Genomic DNA, 17,025 nt, shown 5'->3' with positions numbered 1-17,025 from the left:
GGAGGTTATTTGAGGGAAGGCTGGGCGAGGCCGGCTAACAGGGCCGAGGAGACCGCCTCCTCCGTTTCCAACTAGACGAGGGGGCGGGAACTAGCGCGGAGACTTCCCGTCTATACCAAGATGGCTGCCATGTCGGTGCTGTCATTTTGGTACAGAGCAGAGCGAAGCGCTTAATTTGATCCGGTTTAGCCCAGAGTCTTTTCCTCTGGGGCTTCCTCGTGCTCAGCTAGTCCCCTGGTCAATACTTGGGAATCCCTGGTACCTCTTTGGTATCCTTGCACTCAGCCAAGAATCATGTCTTGGGCTGCTCGCCCGCCCTTCCTACCCGAGCGGCATGCCGCAGGGCAGTGTGGGCCGGTGGGGGTGCGAAAAGAAATGCATTGTGGGGTCGCCTCCCGGTGGCGGCGGCGACGGCCCTGGCTGGATCCCGCAGCGGCGGCGGCGGCGGCAGCAGCCGGAGAGCAACAAACCCCGGAGCCGGAGCCGGGGGAGGCTGGACGGGACGGGATGGGCGACAGCGGGCGGGGTGAGTGTCCTAGCGGACGGACAGGCGAACCAGTGACCGCGTTATCTGCGACCCCTCCCCCCCGTCCCCTGGCGCGCTTTCCCTGGCGCTCCCGCCCCCTTGTTTGTAAACATGCGTCCCCTCCCTCCCGAGGGCCTTAGCGCCCTCCCCCCCGGGGCGGGGCGGGGAGGGGGAGCTTCCGCCCTCCCAGCTTTGGCTGTGTGAGGCCCTGCAATCTGGAGGTCCCGGGCGTGGGACACGAGTCCTTGAGTTTGGGGACTCTGGACGCTTGATGGCAGACCCTGCGTCTAGGAGGGGTCTCTTCCGCCTCTTTTCCTTGTACAGTCCGGCTACAAGCTGGGAATGGAGGGGCCGTCAGTTCCACCCCACGTGCTGCCCCACCCACATAAGACATGTCTGACTTGGGGTGACCAAATGCATTGCGTGGAATTCTCCCTCGCGTGATCTAGCCTGTCTTTTGTCAACCCCCTCCTCTCACCACAATTCGGAGTTAAACTGTTGTTTGACAACAGGGTGTTTCTGGACATGAGGATGAGTGGGATGGGTTGGGGTGGGGTGCGGTGGGGGATTAGAGAATTAAAGTCTCCAATTGGTTGATCTAAGACTCATTTTCTCTTTTTTGTCTTTCTGTCTGTGTGTCTCTCTGCCTGTGTGTACCCCTCCCTCAGACTCCCGAAGCCCAGACAGTTCCTCCCCAAATCCCCTTCCCCAGGGGGCCCCTCCCTCTTCTCCTCCTGGGCTACCCCTACCCCCTTCAGCAGCCTCCTCCCTTGGAGGCTCTGGGGCCCCACCCCCGCCCCCGATGCCACCTCCCCCACTGGGCTCCCCTTTCCCTGTCATCAGCTCTTCCATGGGGTCCCCTGGTCTGCCCCCTCCAGCTCCCCCAGGATTCTCCGGGCCTGTCAGCAGTCCCCAGGTGAGAGGTCATGGCTCACTGACTGCCTCTCCACTTTCATTTCCTTGTTTTCCTTGTGACCCCAGATCCTTGTGTGAACTTCCCCATGGCCCACTGACCTTCCAGTCCTCTAATCCTGGCAGGCCTGTGGTCCTTGTGAGACCCCTTGCCCTTCCTGAGGTGACTGATCTTTCAGTGCATGCTTCCTCCCCAGCCCTGTAAAAGAACCTTAATATTCTGATGTCCCTTTCATTTATCAGGTTTTTTTGCCCTTTTTGTCCCATCTGCCATCCTGAGATACTTGCCCTTCAGGGCCCCTGTATTGCATAATTTCAGGGAGAATTGTATGCCTAACGTCTTTGAGGTTGTGCTCCAGGGGTTCCCCTTCACGTAGACTGCAGTGTAAATAATGTCCTCTGTAATGTGCAATGCAGGGCCCTGCCTGGGTGGTAAGGGATGATTTCCATGACCTCTGAGAGATTCTCCTTCCCAATGAGTCTCCCTGTGACTTCCCTATTTCCCCCCATCCCAGATTAACTCAACAGTGTCGCTCCCTGGGGGTGGGTCTGGCCCGCCTGAAGATGTGAAGCCACCAGTCTTAGGGGTTCGGGGCCTGCACTGTCCACCCCCTCCAGGTGGCCCTGGGGCTGGCAAACGGCTATGTGCAATCTGCGGGGACCGAAGCTCAGGTATGGGGCTCAGAGGATGACCAGAGAGGAAGAAAGAGAGTGTCTGACATTTACCATCACCTGTGGGATTCCCAGGGGCTCATGGGGTTGCACTGGAGCAGGTGGGTGGGGGGAAGCCTGGTGATAGGTAAGGGACCTGAAGCTCAAATATGGCATGGGGGATGGTCAGAGGAAAGAGGAGGTTGGTATAGGGTTTTGAACAGTTAACAATGAGGAGGACCCTCATGTCTGGGTCCTCCGTCTCTGGATTTGGTAAACACACAATGTATTTAAGCTAAGTTTGCTGGGGGGAAGTTGGCAAGAGACTTAATGGTGAGGGATCTACGTGCAGCCTTGTTGGTGCTATTCCCCTTGCCTTCTAGGCAAACACTATGGGGTTTACAGCTGTGAGGGCTGCAAAGGCTTCTTCAAGCGCACCATCCGTAAGGACCTGACCTACTCGTGCCGGGACAACAAGGACTGCACCGTGGACAAGCGCCAGCGAAACCGCTGTCAGTACTGCCGCTATCAGAAGTGCCTGGCCACCGGCATGAAGAGGGAGGGTAAGGGCCTGAGTCAGCCAAGCTTTCTGGGCTACCTTGTGGGAAAGGAGGGAGGAGGTGAAGGGAGACTGCAGAAAACCCTGGACTATACCTCTCAGGAGGACTGGACTGTTCTCTCTCCTCCTCTAGAGGGCGATATTTGATTTCTCTCTCTCCTCATCAGCTCTTGTCCCTGAGTTTCCTTCTTAAAGGGGGTATCCTCTGTTGCCTGCTCCTATGACCCCTCCCCTCCCTCGTGCTAGGGTAGGCTAACATTTCCTGAGCCACGATGAGCTTCTCTCTCTCCCCTTCAGTTACCTGAATAGTCGCTCCTCCTTGATACAATGATTGCTTATCTATGGTTCTTCCTCCAAAGTCTGGGACTCTACTCTCTTAAGTTATAGACTTTACTGAAGATCTCAGGGCTGCCTTCCTTTTCTTTATCTTCTTAAGTGTGATTCTGGAATTTTCAGACACTTTGGAGTATCTTGGTCAAATCCTTCCTTTTAGATGAGCCTGAGGCCTGGTTTTCCTAAGGTCATGTAACAAAGGGGGGATCAGTACCCATCCTTGAAGACCCAGGCCAGTGATCCTTTCACTGCCTCTTAGTTGAGTCAGAAGAGCATCAGATTTGCAGTCAGGCACACATGGATTTAGATGGATGACTTACTGTGTATTATGTGAACTTAGACAAGCTATCTAACTTCTCTAAGCCCTACAATCTTCATCTTTAATAACAGGGATAAGAGCTCACAGGATTCTCACAATAATTGAGGGAATATTAAAATGTGTTTTCATATTTTTTAGCATGTAGTTGGTCCTCAGTTTAAATGTTAACTTTCTCCCTAATCCTTTACCGTCCCTTCCCCTCCTCCTTCTTGGTTTATTTATCTGCCCTTTTATAACCCCTGCTTCCAGACTGCCCCTGGTCCCCAGTTGCTAGTGACTTCCCCAGTTCCTATAAATATTTCCTAAGGGCCATGAGAACCTTGATAAGGCCCTAAGGACATTTCAGAACCCCTTACCGCTGACTATTGACTTTTCCCTTTTTCTTTTCCTCCTCTTCCCACCCCCAGCGGTACAGGAGGAGCGTCAGCGGGGGAAGGACAAGGACGGGGATGGGGAGGGGGCTGGGGGAGCCCCCGAGGAGATGCCTGTGGACAGGATCCTGGAGGCAGAGCTTGCTGTGGAGCAGAAGAGTGACCAGGGCGTTGAGGGTCCTGGGGGAACCGGGGGTAGCGGCAGCAGCGTGAGTGATGGGGTCAATCCAGTCTCTTTCCTGATGGGGGATGGGGGGGTGGGAGTCTAGGTTGGTTCTGTTTCCCTCTCCTCTCCCTTCCCCTCCCAACCCTCCCTCCCAACACTGCCTGGGACTGGAAGTACTGCCAAACAAGGTCTCTCAAACATCTGAGGTGGGTGTGATAGTTTTCTCTGTCCCCATCCCAAAACAACCCAGTGGTGGAACCACAGGCAAGTTCTAAATGCATAATTGTTTTCACGAATGCCAGAGGAGAAGCCTGACTTACAAGGATTGGTTCAGATGGTTTTGAAGGGAGACTCCTTTAAGGAGGTGATGTCAGAAACCTCTTACAAGGGGGGCTTCCACTGTACCTCCAGACCTTCCATAACTCTTACCCCCCATCCCCCGCAGCCAAATGACCCCGTGACTAACATCTGTCAGGCAGCTGACAAACAGCTATTCACGCTTGTTGAGTGGGCGAAGAGGATCCCACACTTTTCCTCCTTGCCTCTGGATGACCAGGTCATATTGCTCCGGGCAGGTCAGTGACCTTGGATCCCCCTGAGCTCTTGACATATGACCCCTACTTCACCTTCTGACCTTCAGTGACCCCAGTGCATACTTATATACCAAGGGGCCCAAGTTCATTGACCTCACCACTTCTTCTTCTCTTCCCCTGATATGCTTTGAATCCCATGGTCTGATCTCTGGCTCCTGACCCTTGCTGCCCCAACCCAGGCTGGAATGAGCTTCTCATTGCTTCCTTCTCCCACCGATCCATTGATGTCCGAGATGGCATCCTCCTCGCCACAGGTCTTCATGTGCACCGCAACTCTGCCCATTCTGCAGGCGTGGGAGCCATCTTCGATCGGTCAGTGGCCCTCGGCTGGGCTGGCCTGTAGGTAGAGGGGGTGGGGCTATAGGCTGGTCCGTGTCCAAGGCTGGCTGAGCTGTGACCTTTGAGTGACCTGCAGGTCCCTCTCCAGGGTGCTGACAGAGCTAGTGTCCAAAATGCGTGACATGAGGATGGACAAGACAGAGCTTGGCTGCCTGAGGGCAATCATTCTGTTCAATCCAGGTAAGAGGAGGATCACCCCTATCTCTCAAGACCAAGGCAACCTTGGAGCCTCCTCTTCTCCAGAGACTCCTAAGTTACCAGCTATTCCCCTCAACCCGGCAATCTCCCAGCTGACCAAGAAAAACCCACATCCACTGATACGCTCCCATTTGACCCCATTCCATAACTTGCCCTGCTTCCCTTGCCAGGCATCTGGTAAAGGCCCAGTAGGTGGGGCCCAGAAGGGACATTGTGTGGGCTGCATCTCCACATTTGTTCTGACTTGATTTGTCTTCCTTCTTCCCCCTCTTTTCCCTGCCATCCCAGATGCCAAGGGCCTCTCCAATCCTAGCGAGGTGGAGGTTCTGCGGGAGAAAGTGTACGCATCACTGGAGACCTATTGCAAGCAGAAGTACCCTGAGCAGCAGGGACGGTGAGAAGGAGCTGTGGGGGTGAGGGGTTGGGTGCCATGAGGGTGTGTTCAGGGCCCATGTGGTTCCAGCTATCTTCTCTTGCTTCTCCCTCAGGTTTGCCAAGCTGCTGCTACGTCTTCCTGCCCTCAGGTCCATTGGCCTTAAGTGTCTAGAGCATCTGTTTTTCTTCAAGCTCATTGGAGACACCCCCATTGACACCTTCCTCATGGAGATGCTTGAGGCTCCCCACCAGCTGGCCTGAGCCCAGACCCAAATGTGGTGCTCCTCACCTGAGGAGTACGCATCCAAGGGGGACTCTGGCCTTGGGGCATGGTGGGGAGGGGCCATGCCCTAGAATCTCGGTGGGGTGAGGTGTAGAGGGCAGAGCTGAGACCTCCAAGAGGATCCATAAACCCTCCAGGGGGTTTGCGTGATATCCCAAGTCAGAGGGGACCCCAGATCCTTGTGAGGGCTGGACCTCTCTCTTCAATGGCCTTGAGTCTCTGAATTTGTCTGGGTCTGCCATGATTTGGGGTGATTTCTCACCCCCTGCCTGGAACGATCTCTCCTTCCCCCAGCACAAAGCACTGGCCTTGCTCACAGGACCTTGCTTCCTTCTCATCTTGCCTCACTTAGCTACCCATGCGAAGAGAGAAAATGGGAACTCGTTCAGAGATGGATATCGGGGGGCAGGCCCCCCAAACTGATGGACATGGGAGTAGTGCTCTGACAGGCCTTCCTTGAGGCCTTGCCAGCCTTGACAGTAGCCTGGCAGGTGGGGGCTACTCTGGAAGAGGGAGGGGCCCTGTCACTGTCTCCTGTCCAGAGTCCCTCTCACACTTCACCTCCTGCTGCAATCAGACTGAAAAATAAAAAGGTGATGGTGGTTAAGGGGTGGGTGGAGATGTAGGAACCCATCTGCTATTTTTAATTTCCTCTGAGGATAGAGACTTGCAGTTAGACTCAAAGAAGTACTGTACTTTCCCAGGTTGACTAAGAAATGCCAGTGGTGGAGGTGGTGTTTGGGAAAGGGTGGGCCCTGAGATGGTCTGTCCCCGGGGCCCTTCAAGCACTGGCCTTCCCAACCCCTTCCCCCACCGTTTCTTGTCTAACTAGGGGAAGGGGCCTGGGGTGTGCTGGCAGGGTGGGGCGGGGATGGTTTGGTGAGTAGTCCTCAGGCCCTTCCCTTCACAGCCCTCCCGCAGACCTGGGCACACACAGTGTAGCCTGGGGGACACAAGACCCTGGCCTGAGAATTGAGGGGGGATGGTCAGCCTGCAGAGATGGCCTGCTGGGGCTGCATGACTTTTGCCCTGCAGCTCTTCTCTCTGGGGTTCCTTTCCCTTCTCTTTCACTCACACATAAAATAGCTTTCAAATTAAATCGCTGTTTTCTGGACTGAGGTAACTGTATTGGCCGCGCGCGTAGGGGGTTATCCGGTCGGGAGCTTCGGGCGCGCTCCCTTGACGCCGCCGCCGAGGTTCCCTGGGGCTGGAGAGGCGGGCACAGGGTGGGGGACACAAGGCGCGCTTTGTCGGGGAGGGGGGAAGAGGGTGTGCCAGCCTGGGGGCGGGGCCGGCCGGAGGAGGAAGAGGGGGGCGGCTGATTCTCAAAGGCGCCTTGTTCGCTTGCGCCCTCCTAGCGCCAGCGGGCGGCGGCGCCTGGGCTCGCTCCTGTCTTCTCCCGCCGCGCCGCGGGCTCCGGGCAGACCGGGCGCCGTGCCCGTACGTGGGGGCTCACCGGGCTCTGAGCGCCCTGGCCTCCTCGGGCTTTGCTCGCCCAGAGGCGGCCTCTCGTCCCTGAGTAACCCTCTTTCCCTGCGCTCTTGCAACGAGCTTCGACGGCCCCCTCATCTCCCCGCTGGATCCCTTGTCACCTGGGCTTCCGGACTCCCTGACCTCGTTCCCCCCCCATTCCCCCCTCCCCCCGTTTTCATCTCATTGGACCTGATTAGCCTACGTGTGTCGGGCTGTCCAGTCTCTGGCGATATCTTCCCCCACGCCCGGTCCCTCTGCCTCCCCTGTAACCACTTGCCCCACCCCACCCCGCCCTGCCCCTTGCAGCCGTCGGGTAGCAGGTTCCCAGTCGCTATCTATAGCCTAGTCTATAAATACCCCCGCCCCAGCCGGGCTCTGTAATTACACTGGGCGGGGCGAGGGGAAGTAATTATGGAGACCTGATTGGGGGGGGGAGGCAGAGACCCCCCCCCCCCAGGCCCGCCTCTCCCCTCCCACTGTGCCCTAAGTCCCTCCCAGGACAGCTGAAAAGGGTCTCTGGGCCCCCAGGTGGGAGGGAGTTGGGGTGGGGGCTTTGACTGGACCCCTGAGTCCTAGAAAAGGAAGCGGCAAGGGAAGAGATACCGGGGTTCCCGAAAAGGTAATCTTGGGTACAGGCCATTCAGTCTGCAAGGAGCAGGGGAGGGCAGTCCGAGGATCAGCGAAGGAGGGCTCCCGTCCTCCCACACCCAACCAGGTGGAGACTGAGGGTGGGGTTTCCCCTCGGTGGCTGTGGGCGGGCGGCTGGAGGCTGGGGCTGGGCTGGGCTGGGCCGGGGGCGTGGTGGGGGCTCTGGGCCGCTAGGGTGGCCGGGGACACACAGGAGCGGCGGCCACCGAGGAAGGAGTGGCGCCAGAGCCCCGACGGGCGCCCGGTTGCATGGAGGTGGGCCGCTGAGAGCTGTCGCTACGACAGCCTCTGACCTCCGCGGGACCCCAGCGTCTGAGGCTCAGAGCCTGCTTATTCTCTCTTGTCAGCCTTGGGGCGTTCTGCGCCTCTGGCCCCCCGTAGGTCCCTGGGACCCGGTGTTCGGGTCGCCAGCCATGGAGCGATGCAGCCGCTGCCATCGCCTCCTCCTGCTGGTACCGCTGGTGCTGGGGCTGAGCGTGGTCCCCGCCAGGGCAGGTAAGAGGAGTCCCCGACGCCTGCGTCCTCGGAGTCAGGTTCCAGCTCTCAGTATCCCCCTGGGTAGGGGACAGCTGATGCTTAGGGCAGAGGTTCTAAATCCAAGAAGGGGATTTTGGGGGCTAAGGGTCCTGGGTGGAGGGCAGGTCACCTGGGTCCCTGGGAACCAAGGTAGGGGGAATCTCTTTGCCTCCTTGTACGGACTGGGAGAGGGCAGGTAAAGCTGAAAGGTGAAGGCTCACCTTAGAGAATGGGACTGGGTGCTGGGGGTTCTCCAGGGAGAGCCGAAGCTGTGCCAGGTCCTGCAGATGCTGGGGTGGGGAGGCAGATGTCAGTATTGATGGGTGAGCATTGTGTGTATGTCTTCCTATCTATATGTCTGGGGTGAGAGGGGGTATCTGTGGGTCAGCGCAGAGCCTAGTAGGTAGAGAAAGAAGGGACCACTGGACTATTTGTCCCACTGGCTTCCCGGACAGCATCCCCTTCCCCCTCCCTGTGCCCTCCTTGCTGCCACGCGGCTGGCTCTGGGGAGCACTGGGGCTGGCTGCCAACAGGACGGCCGCTGGACAGGCTGGGATCAGGTGTCTGAGGCAGGAGCCAACTCTTTGCATTCCTGCCCCACCCCTCCCCCTCTGGCCAGCGGGGCTCCCCTGGGACCCTGGCGTCCACAACCCCAATCTTTTCCCTCTTTTTCCCAGGATCCAGAAGTCCTGGCGCCTAGGAAAGGGATTTGATGCCGGAGAGAAGGGGGCTGGGAGTACCTGGGTCCTGGGCAGGCAGGAACAAGCCTCCCACTCCTGGCAACACTGAAGGCTGATTTGCATATAACTCTACTATTCATTTCTTCTTCGTTCTGGAGAGAAAAATGGTCAGAAGAGGAGCATAAAGGATTTAGATTAGATCACAGAAAGAGGAACTTCCAAGATGCGAGGAGCATGAGGCTGAGGGACAGGAAATGGAAGTGTGCCATGTCTGTGGACTCTTGGAGCCTTTTTCAAGGAGGAAAGGAATCCTCTAGCATGGAGATGGGGGATGGTTAAGATGACTGTCTTTTATTTTGGGGCTGAGTGGCTAGAGATGGGACTCTATAGGGAAATGGGCTGGTGTGGAATTCATAGGAGTAAAAATAAGGGGGGTATTCGGGGACCAAAGGTAGAGTGTAAGGGGGGTGTTGGGGCTGCCTGAGAGGAGCCTGTGGGGCAGACCGAGGCCAGAGTCAGTGGGCACATATGTGGCCTGAGGTGGGCAGATCTGTGGGTAGGTCGTCTATAGGATGGAACTATTCTCCTGTGGGGTTTGGTGAAAGGCGGGGGCCTCAGAGGTCTCCTTGGCCTGGGGTCTCTGTGAGTCTCTGTGTCTCTGTCTCACTCACCCTTCCTCTCTCAAAGCAGCCCTTGTGTGTTGGTGTTTGCGGAGCTGCCACACTCAGGGGCCAGGCTCGGGCAAGGGGGGGGTGGTAAAGGGGAGGGCAAGGCCGTGGTTTCCCGGCTCCTGGACTCAAAGGGCCTTTTCTCTGCCTGTCCGCCCCACCTCACCCACCCCACCCAGCTCTGCTCTCCTGATCGCTCTGGCCCCTGCCCTGCCCCATGCTTCTATGAAAATTTTGCTGGACTTTCTTTGGGATTTTTCCAATCTGGACCCGATGGCGTGAGGAGTGTGTGTACCAGGGAGCAAGTGGAGGAAAGGTGACCTTTGTCTTCCAGTCAGTTTGAGTCTGAGAAAGCTGAATTCTAGGTGGATAGAAGGGATGGCCTGGGTCTCAAATCTTTGGATCCGAGAGGTGGGGGTAGTGGGGCAGGGTTGAAGTTCCAGGTTCGGGGAGCTTGCCCGGGTTTTGGGCAAGGACTCTGATGGGATCAACAGATGTGTGGCTCTGGGCCCTGGACCTGCTTCGGCTCCTCATGGCAGCTGCCCCCCCACCCCCCGGCCCCACAGCCCATCTCCCAAGCCAGGGGCACAGGCTCCTGGGGTTGCTCTTTCTGCTATCTCCATCCTCAGCATGGTCAGAGTTGTCCCCACCTCCGCAAACGCGGGCACTGAAGCAGCTTGGAGTCCCATCCCCATAGACCTGCCTCTCTGCTCCCTCCCAAGTGCCCCCCCCCCTCAGCCCGCACCTCCTGTGCCCAGAATGATCGATTGCCCAGATGTTGTTTGTGCTGGAGATACGGGAAAGAGGCCAGAGACCCAGAGACCCAGAGATATGGAAAGGGAATGAGAGAGGGACAAATAAGGGGGAGAAAAAACCATAGAAGGAGCGGGAGGGAGGTAGAAGAAGACAGAAGAGACAGGGAGAGAGGAAGATCAACAGATGTAAAGAAAGGAAGAGTGAGAGAGACAGAGAAGGGGAAATGGTGGAGAGTGGAGAGAGATCTATAGGTTGAAAGACAGAGATCAGGAGAGACTGAGCAAGACACACTGGGAGCAAGAGGGGCAGGGGTTATGTGGAGCTGAACACAGGGCCAGTGCTGCCCTCTTCCAGGTGATTCTGGTTTCCCATCTGTTCAGGGTCCATTTGGGGGCAGGTAAGGGAGGGGTGACCTTTGCCTTCAGGGAGCTTGAGCTCCAGGAAGCTGAGTTCCAGACCCCAAATGCCCCCATATCTTGGCCCTCCTGAAGGTGTGTCCCTTCTCCTGATGCTCATGGACTCTCCCAGGTACACCGCCTGTGGATGTGCTCCGGGCCCTGAGGTTCCCCTCCCTTCCTGATGGCGTCCGGAGGGCAAGAGGCATCTGTCCAGCTGATGTGGCCTACCGAGTATCCCGTCCTGCCCAGCTCAGTGCACCCACCCGCCAGCTCTTCCCAGGTATGGGTGACATGCTAGAGTAGGGAGAGCTGGGGGAGGCCATGGGGTGGGGTCTAGAGTCAGACACCATAAGGGAAAGGTTTTATGGTTCTTTTTGCCTCTCATTCCACCTGGTTGTGTCTCTCTCGGGTACCAGGAGGTTTTCCCAAAGATTTCTCATTGCTGACTGCTGTCCGGACCCGCCCTGGCCTCCAGGCTCCCCTCCTGACTCTCTACAGTGCCCAGGGTGTCCAACAGCTGGGCCTGGAGCTTGGCCGACCATTCCGCTTCCTGTATGAGGACCAGACTGGACAGCCTCAACCCCCAGCTCAGCCAGTCTTCAGAGGCCTCAGCCTAGCAGATGGCAAGTAAGTCACTTTGCTCCTCTGGTCTGCCTGGGCTGTCCCTTCAGGACGTCTCCTTGGACCACTGACCCCAGAACCCCCACTCCCTGAACTAGGAACCCCAACTGACCTTTTTGGCCTCACCTCACCTACCTATTGCCCAAACTTCCTACACTTCTGGCCCAGGGTTTGGGCTTTAGTGTTTAAATCCTTGTACGTAGTACTAGTCTATGCCTTGGGCAGGTGAACTTTTTAAAGCCTCAGTTTCTATGGCTATAAGGTTGATAGACTCATGACAATCAAATGAGGAAAGTATTGCCTGATACCTGGTGCATTGTAAACAGTCAGTAAATAGCCGCTTGGATTACTGCTACTATTATCATTGGCTCCAACCTTTCCATCAACTGCTCTCCAGCCCTGTTGACTCCGTCCACCCTCAGTCAATCACTTGACCCACTCCCCCCGCCCATGACCAGGTGGCACCGTGTGGCTGTGGCTGTGAAGGGCCAGTCTGTCACCCTCATAGTTGACTGCAAGAAGCGTGTCACCCGGCCTCTCCCCCGAAGTGCTCGCCCACTGTTGGACACTCATGGAGTGATTATCTTTGGTGCCCGCATCCTGGATGAAGAAGTGTTTGAGGTAAGCAGAACATAGAGAACAGAGTGATTGCTTGTCCTGTATCTTGTGCCCATTGCCCTTCTGGCCCTAGTACTCCATCTTCTTAGAGCCTAGCCCTTCATTCGAGCCCTCATGAATCTCTATTTGCATTTCCTATCCCCGGGGCTAATTTTCTCTGTTGAAGAATTAGGGGCCCACTTATATGGCAGGACAGCTGCCTTTATCAGTCTTCATGAGTCTGCCTATCTGTTCATCCCTCCAACCAGTCTCTTTATCTACACCCACCCATTCATATCCTCATCTAACACCCACCCATCCATTTACATACTCACTCACCAATCAAGCATTCAGGGTCGTATCCATCCCTTGCCCATCTTCTCTGCTCAGCCACTTTTTTCTTCACTCATCCATCAGTCTATCATCTTTAACCCATCCATTTATTCACTCATCCATCCAGCCACCCAGCCCATCTACCCATGCATATGAGGTGTACATATGCATGTATTCATCCATCCCCTCACTCACCCACCCATCTCCTCACCCACCCACTCTCCATCCAACCATTCATTCATTCACATATTTCACTTCCATTCATCTCTCTGCGTACCAGTTTCTTTCCTCTACTCCATATCTCCATTTATCTACCCACCAATGCTCCCATTCATTCATTCACCATCCACCAACCCTCCCATTCAGTCAGTCATGCATTTGAGCCCCATTCATTCACCCACTGACCTATCCATCCATCCATCCATCCATCCAACCATCCACCCACCAAGCCAGTCCATGTTCTCTGAACACCTGCTGTCCCAGTGTCAAGGAGAACACGGAAGAGTAATATAAGGTCTCCATTATTCAGGAGCTCCCAGTTCCTCTTTGAAGATGAGACAATAACCCCAATCAATAATGCAAGGCAGGGTATGCAAAGAATCATGTGTGGGCTCAAACAAATGTCATTGGAATTCAAAAGTGTCTTCCCTCTCCCCCATTTTTAGAGGTCCTGAGAATTCTAATCATTACTTTTAATGGAAAGTCAAAGAAACTAAGGCTTGGCCACTGTTTCCAGAAGCCTTTGTGGAAAGGTTCATGCATTACCACAAAGGGCAGGGGGTGGACAAACAGTGCTGGATTTAGAGTTGGAATGTATGAATTCCCTGAGTCTACAATTACAAGTGACCTTGGGCCAGTCATTGCCACGTTGAGCTTTCCTGAATGGAATATTTGAACAATAGGCATAAATATCCTTGTTCTACTGATTTTCCAGTTGTGGTGAAGTGGGATTATGGATGAGAAGGTCCTTTGAAAGTTGAAAAGGGCTGTGTACATGGGAGGGCGGATAATGACCTTCTCCCATTATGTCCTTTTACCTAGTTTTGGTTCTTACCCTGCATCCCAGACTCGATCCTCTGTCTCTGAAACTCTCTCTGCCTCCCTCCCTTGAAGTTCATCCTCCATGTCTTTGCAGGGTGACATCCAGGAGCTTGTCATTGCCCCAGGGGTGCAAGCTGCCTACGAATCCTGTGAACAGAAGGAGCTGGAGTGTGAAGGAACTTGGAGGGAGAGACCTCAGAAACAACAGTCTCGCAGGGCCCAGAGATCTCCAAAGCAGCAGCCATCAAGACTTCATAGGCCACAAAACCAGGAACCTCAGCGACAGGTGAGGGAGCTGGGCGAACCCCAAACCACAGCACACTCCAGGGAAGAAAAGTACCCAGATACCTCCCCAGGGGAATTCCCCCAATGTTCCAGAGCTCCCCATCCTGTTTTGGGCTCCTGTCCCCCCTCCACTAGAGCCACTCTAACCATGCCTCCCTCTCCCAACCATCACTCCCTCTTCCCAGTCCTCATTCATCAACCTTTTTATTTTCAATTAAAAATAAAAAGAGTCATTATGAAAGACTTCATGGCTGGGAGCTGTGTCCCCTGCTCGTGTCTCCTTTCCTCCACCAGTCTTCCTGGAACTGTGTCCTTGGGTTTCCCATCCCTTCCTTGAATTAAGAGATTGGGGGGCAGTGTGTGTGTGGGATAAGATGCGGGGACAGAGGATGGGCGAGCAGAGTAGGCGAGAGACAGAACCAGGGAGAAAAGTTGAGATGGTAAGACCTAGGAGGAGAAATGGGGAGGAGCAGGAGATAGAGAAAATCCCAGAAGAGTGCTGGGTTTATGGAATTCTGTGTTGGGCCCCAGTCTCTGTCCCCCTGCATGTGGAGGTACAGAATAAAGGGCTGGGTGGTGGCAAGGGGAGGGAGGGAAAGGAGACGCTGGATTGGGTGGCATCCAGATAGTTAAGGTGACAGATATGATCTGGGGTCAGTGGTCTGAAGGTTGGAGGGTCAATCTCTTAATCATGTCTACTTCTGTCCCACATGTGGGACCCACGGCCCCACCTCTCCCCATCTCTCTCCTGACCCCAACCTCTCCTTTCATCCCTAACTCCTACCCCATTTCCAAACCCCCACACCACCCCCTCCTCTCCCTCTACTCACTCTTATACTCCTCCCTCTCCCTACCGTTCCCATTGCCCCTTCCTGAACCCCAGCCCACTGAGTCTTTCTACTATGACTACGAGACCCCTTATTACGATGTGATGACTGCAGGGACGACCCCTGATTATCAGGTAAACTTGAGGGACCCCTTTATTTCTTCCCTTCCTCCCACCACCTTTGGAAACATCTCCTATGGCACCTTCCTCCCCTCTTAACATTTGGGGAGAGACATCATTTATTTAGATTATGGGAGTGTCCTCACTGCTCCCTCCCATGTCTCTCTGCTACAGAGACCACCGAACCCCAGCCGCAGGGCTCCCCCTCCCCCCAGGGGGCGTCGGACCCCTCCCAGAAAGCCTACCCCACCTGCCAAGAGTTCAGCAGCCCGGCAGGCGCCCCCCTCACCAGGCCGGAGGCCTTCTCGAATTGGAGGTTCCGGCCCAGCGCGGGGCCTGCCTCCCCCCTTCAGACACCCAGCTCGGCGGGCAGCTCCCCCCACTGCCCGGGCCCCCCCCAGGACCAGAGGAAGCAGTTACCAGCAGGTAGAGCTGGGGCATCCAGATCTGTGCCCCCAAACTGCTATGGCCTCTCCCCAAACTGTCCCCCCTCCAAAGGGGCTGCAAGATCTGAGATTACCCCCACCGCCCCAGTACAGACACTGCCCACAGCGGGGGACAAGGTGCTGCTTTGCCTCCCCTCCTGCTAACCTCTCTTCTTCCTTTCTGCCCCATATTACTCTTCTCCCCCTTCTCCTTGGGGTTAGGACCCCACCCCAGGTGAAGAGGAAGGAATCCTGGAATCGAGCCCCTTGCCACCCCCTGAGGAGGTAACTCCATCCCCCACCCTCATGCCAGTTGGGGGCAGTGGGCATCTGTGACCCACTCCTCCTACCCCCATGTCATCTTGGTGAATCAACTCTTCCTCTGGCCTGAGGGCTGTTTGTCATATCCATTTGTGGTCTTCCAGTCATTCCAGACCTATTGGCCTGCTTGTCTTTCTAAGCATAGCCATTTTTTTTCAGTGTCCATGTCTCCTTCCATTAGTCTTTGATTCTGGAACAACCTCTTCCCCATGTTGGTGTCAAAAGGTTTTCATCGTATTTCTGTTCCCAGGAGTCTTCTGTCCAATCTTGTCACTTTTTCTGTTCTGTTTTTACATCCTTTTCTTTGATTATTCTCTGGACTCCTTTGTCTACCATTATCTCCACAGACTGTCTACTCTGTGTCCAGCCCTCCGGCCACTCTTTTTCCTTCTTGTACTTCATCATTTCTTCCCACCAGGCCCATTTTTGGGGCATCCCTCCTCATTTGGGGCCTTTCATGGCCCCCCCCTTTCTATACAACCACTTCCCTTGCTTTCTTTCGGAGAAAAAATCCAGTCCCAGTTACCCCCAGAATTCTTTGGGCCAGACCCCACACCCTTCAGGTCCAGGGAAAACCTTCTCTCAGCCCTAATGCCCCCATCTACCCCTCTCCCTCCCCATCTCCGGGAAGGAGCAGACAGATCTCCAGGTCCCCTCCACAGCCGACAGGTTCCTGACAGAGGAATATGGGGAGGGTGGCACAGACCCCCCAGCAGGGCCCTACGATTACACCTATGGCTATGGGGACGATTATCGTGAGGAGACGGAACTTGGCCCTGCCCTGTCTGCGGAGACAGCCCCCTCGGGAGCCGTAAGTGAAAGGAGCTCCTCTTCCGTTCTTGACCTGCAGTGGGAGCTGTAAGAATTGCTTCCTGTTGTTTCTGATTATTGTCTATTGGCTGCAAGCTATCTCCCGTTGATGAGTCACCTTTTTCTGTTCACATAAGATGTATATGTTGCTTGAAAGGATGACTTTCTGCTTTCCCCTGCCAAGTATCTTGCCCTGTGACAACTCATGGATCCTTCTGTCCAGGGCAGTTGGGATTTTTTTTTTCTTTTTTAATCCTATAACCACTTCCTATCTTTCTTGGCCACTTTCTGTCTCAATCAAGCTGTATTTCATAAAGCTTTTGGCCAATAATCCCCTATTTTTCTGTCCATTGTCAGTCTGTCTCCATCATTTCTTCTTGGTAAAAACAATTTCCTATCCATGTTGCTGCCAAATGATCTAACTTCCTATGTCTTGTTTTCTAACCTATGGGTCACTCCCTGTCTGTCCTTTCCTGTCTTCCTTGGCCATGGCATCCATCTTGGTGACTGTGACAGTTTGTACTGAAAGGGAGTTATTTATGTATTGGCTTTAGTTTTTCATGCTGTCTTGTAACAATTTCCTTTGCTAATAAGCCACTTCCTGTGTGTCTCAGGTCATCCAAATAATAAAGTTTCCACTGTGGGCCTAGATATTTATCATGGCTACTTCCTGTGTGTACTAGCCTTGATGTCTGTGTTTTCTGGAAGAATTACCTTTCCAGGAGTCAATTTTTGTCCGTTTTGTGAACAACTTCTTTCTCTTGGTCATGATAGCCATGTTTGTTGTTGAAGGTCCACTTCCTGGATCTTCTTTTCTTGGCTGCTTCCTGTCTGTCCAACCACTTCCTGTTTGTCCAGTTCATTTTCTAGCCATCTTGGCCA

The 17,025-nt window shown here is 54.9% G+C and overlaps 2 protein-coding genes across 3 annotated transcripts; both read left to right on the top strand.

The window, feature by feature from the left end:
* The first annotated feature begins 88 nt into the window (after window positions 1-88).
* Window positions 89-6,739, top strand: LOC116863087 (retinoic acid receptor RXR-beta). 2 transcript variants are annotated; one of them, XM_032850589.1, is made up of 10 exons: window positions 89-526; window positions 1,195-1,442; window positions 1,954-2,110; window positions 2,473-2,652; window positions 3,708-3,880; window positions 4,283-4,412; window positions 4,610-4,742; window positions 4,858-4,949; window positions 5,256-5,361; window positions 5,456-6,739. In XM_032850589.1, exons 1-10 carry the CDS (start codon window positions 295-297, stop codon window positions 5,601-5,603), a joined length of 1,599 nt encoding a protein of 532 aa, XP_032706480.1. In that variant the 5' UTR covers window positions 89-294; the 3' UTR covers window positions 5,604-6,739. The 2 variants fall into 2 exon arrangements, with proteins under 2 accessions (XP_032706480.1, XP_032706478.1); XM_032850587.1 differs by having other exon boundaries at window positions 4,846-4,949.
* A 1,241-nt stretch (window positions 6,740-7,980) lies between these two features.
* LOC116863083 (collagen alpha-2(XI) chain-like) lies at window positions 7,981-16,115 on the top strand. The gene is made up of 9 exons (XM_032850584.1): window positions 7,981-8,001; window positions 8,094-8,241; window positions 10,895-11,044; window positions 11,181-11,391; window positions 11,844-12,006; window positions 13,451-13,642; window positions 14,525-14,602; window positions 15,235-15,297; window positions 15,996-16,115. The coding sequence occupies exons 1-9, from the start codon at window positions 7,996-7,998 to the stop codon at window positions 16,008-16,010; spliced, it is 1,026 nt and encodes a 341-aa protein (XP_032706475.1). The 5' UTR covers window positions 7,981-7,995; the 3' UTR covers window positions 16,011-16,115.
* The last annotated feature ends 910 nt before the right edge of the window (window positions 16,116-17,025 follow it).

The sequence above is a fragment of the Lontra canadensis genome, unplaced genomic scaffold (assembly GCF_010015895.1).
Source record: "Lontra canadensis isolate GAN:19392208 unplaced genomic scaffold, GSC_riverotter_1.0 scaffold517, whole genome shotgun sequence".
In the NCBI taxonomy this organism is placed as follows: domain Eukaryota; kingdom Metazoa; phylum Chordata; class Mammalia; order Carnivora; family Mustelidae; genus Lontra; species Lontra canadensis.
Note: the sequence above shows the minus strand (reverse complement) of the source record. Positions and strands in the feature narration are given on the sequence as shown.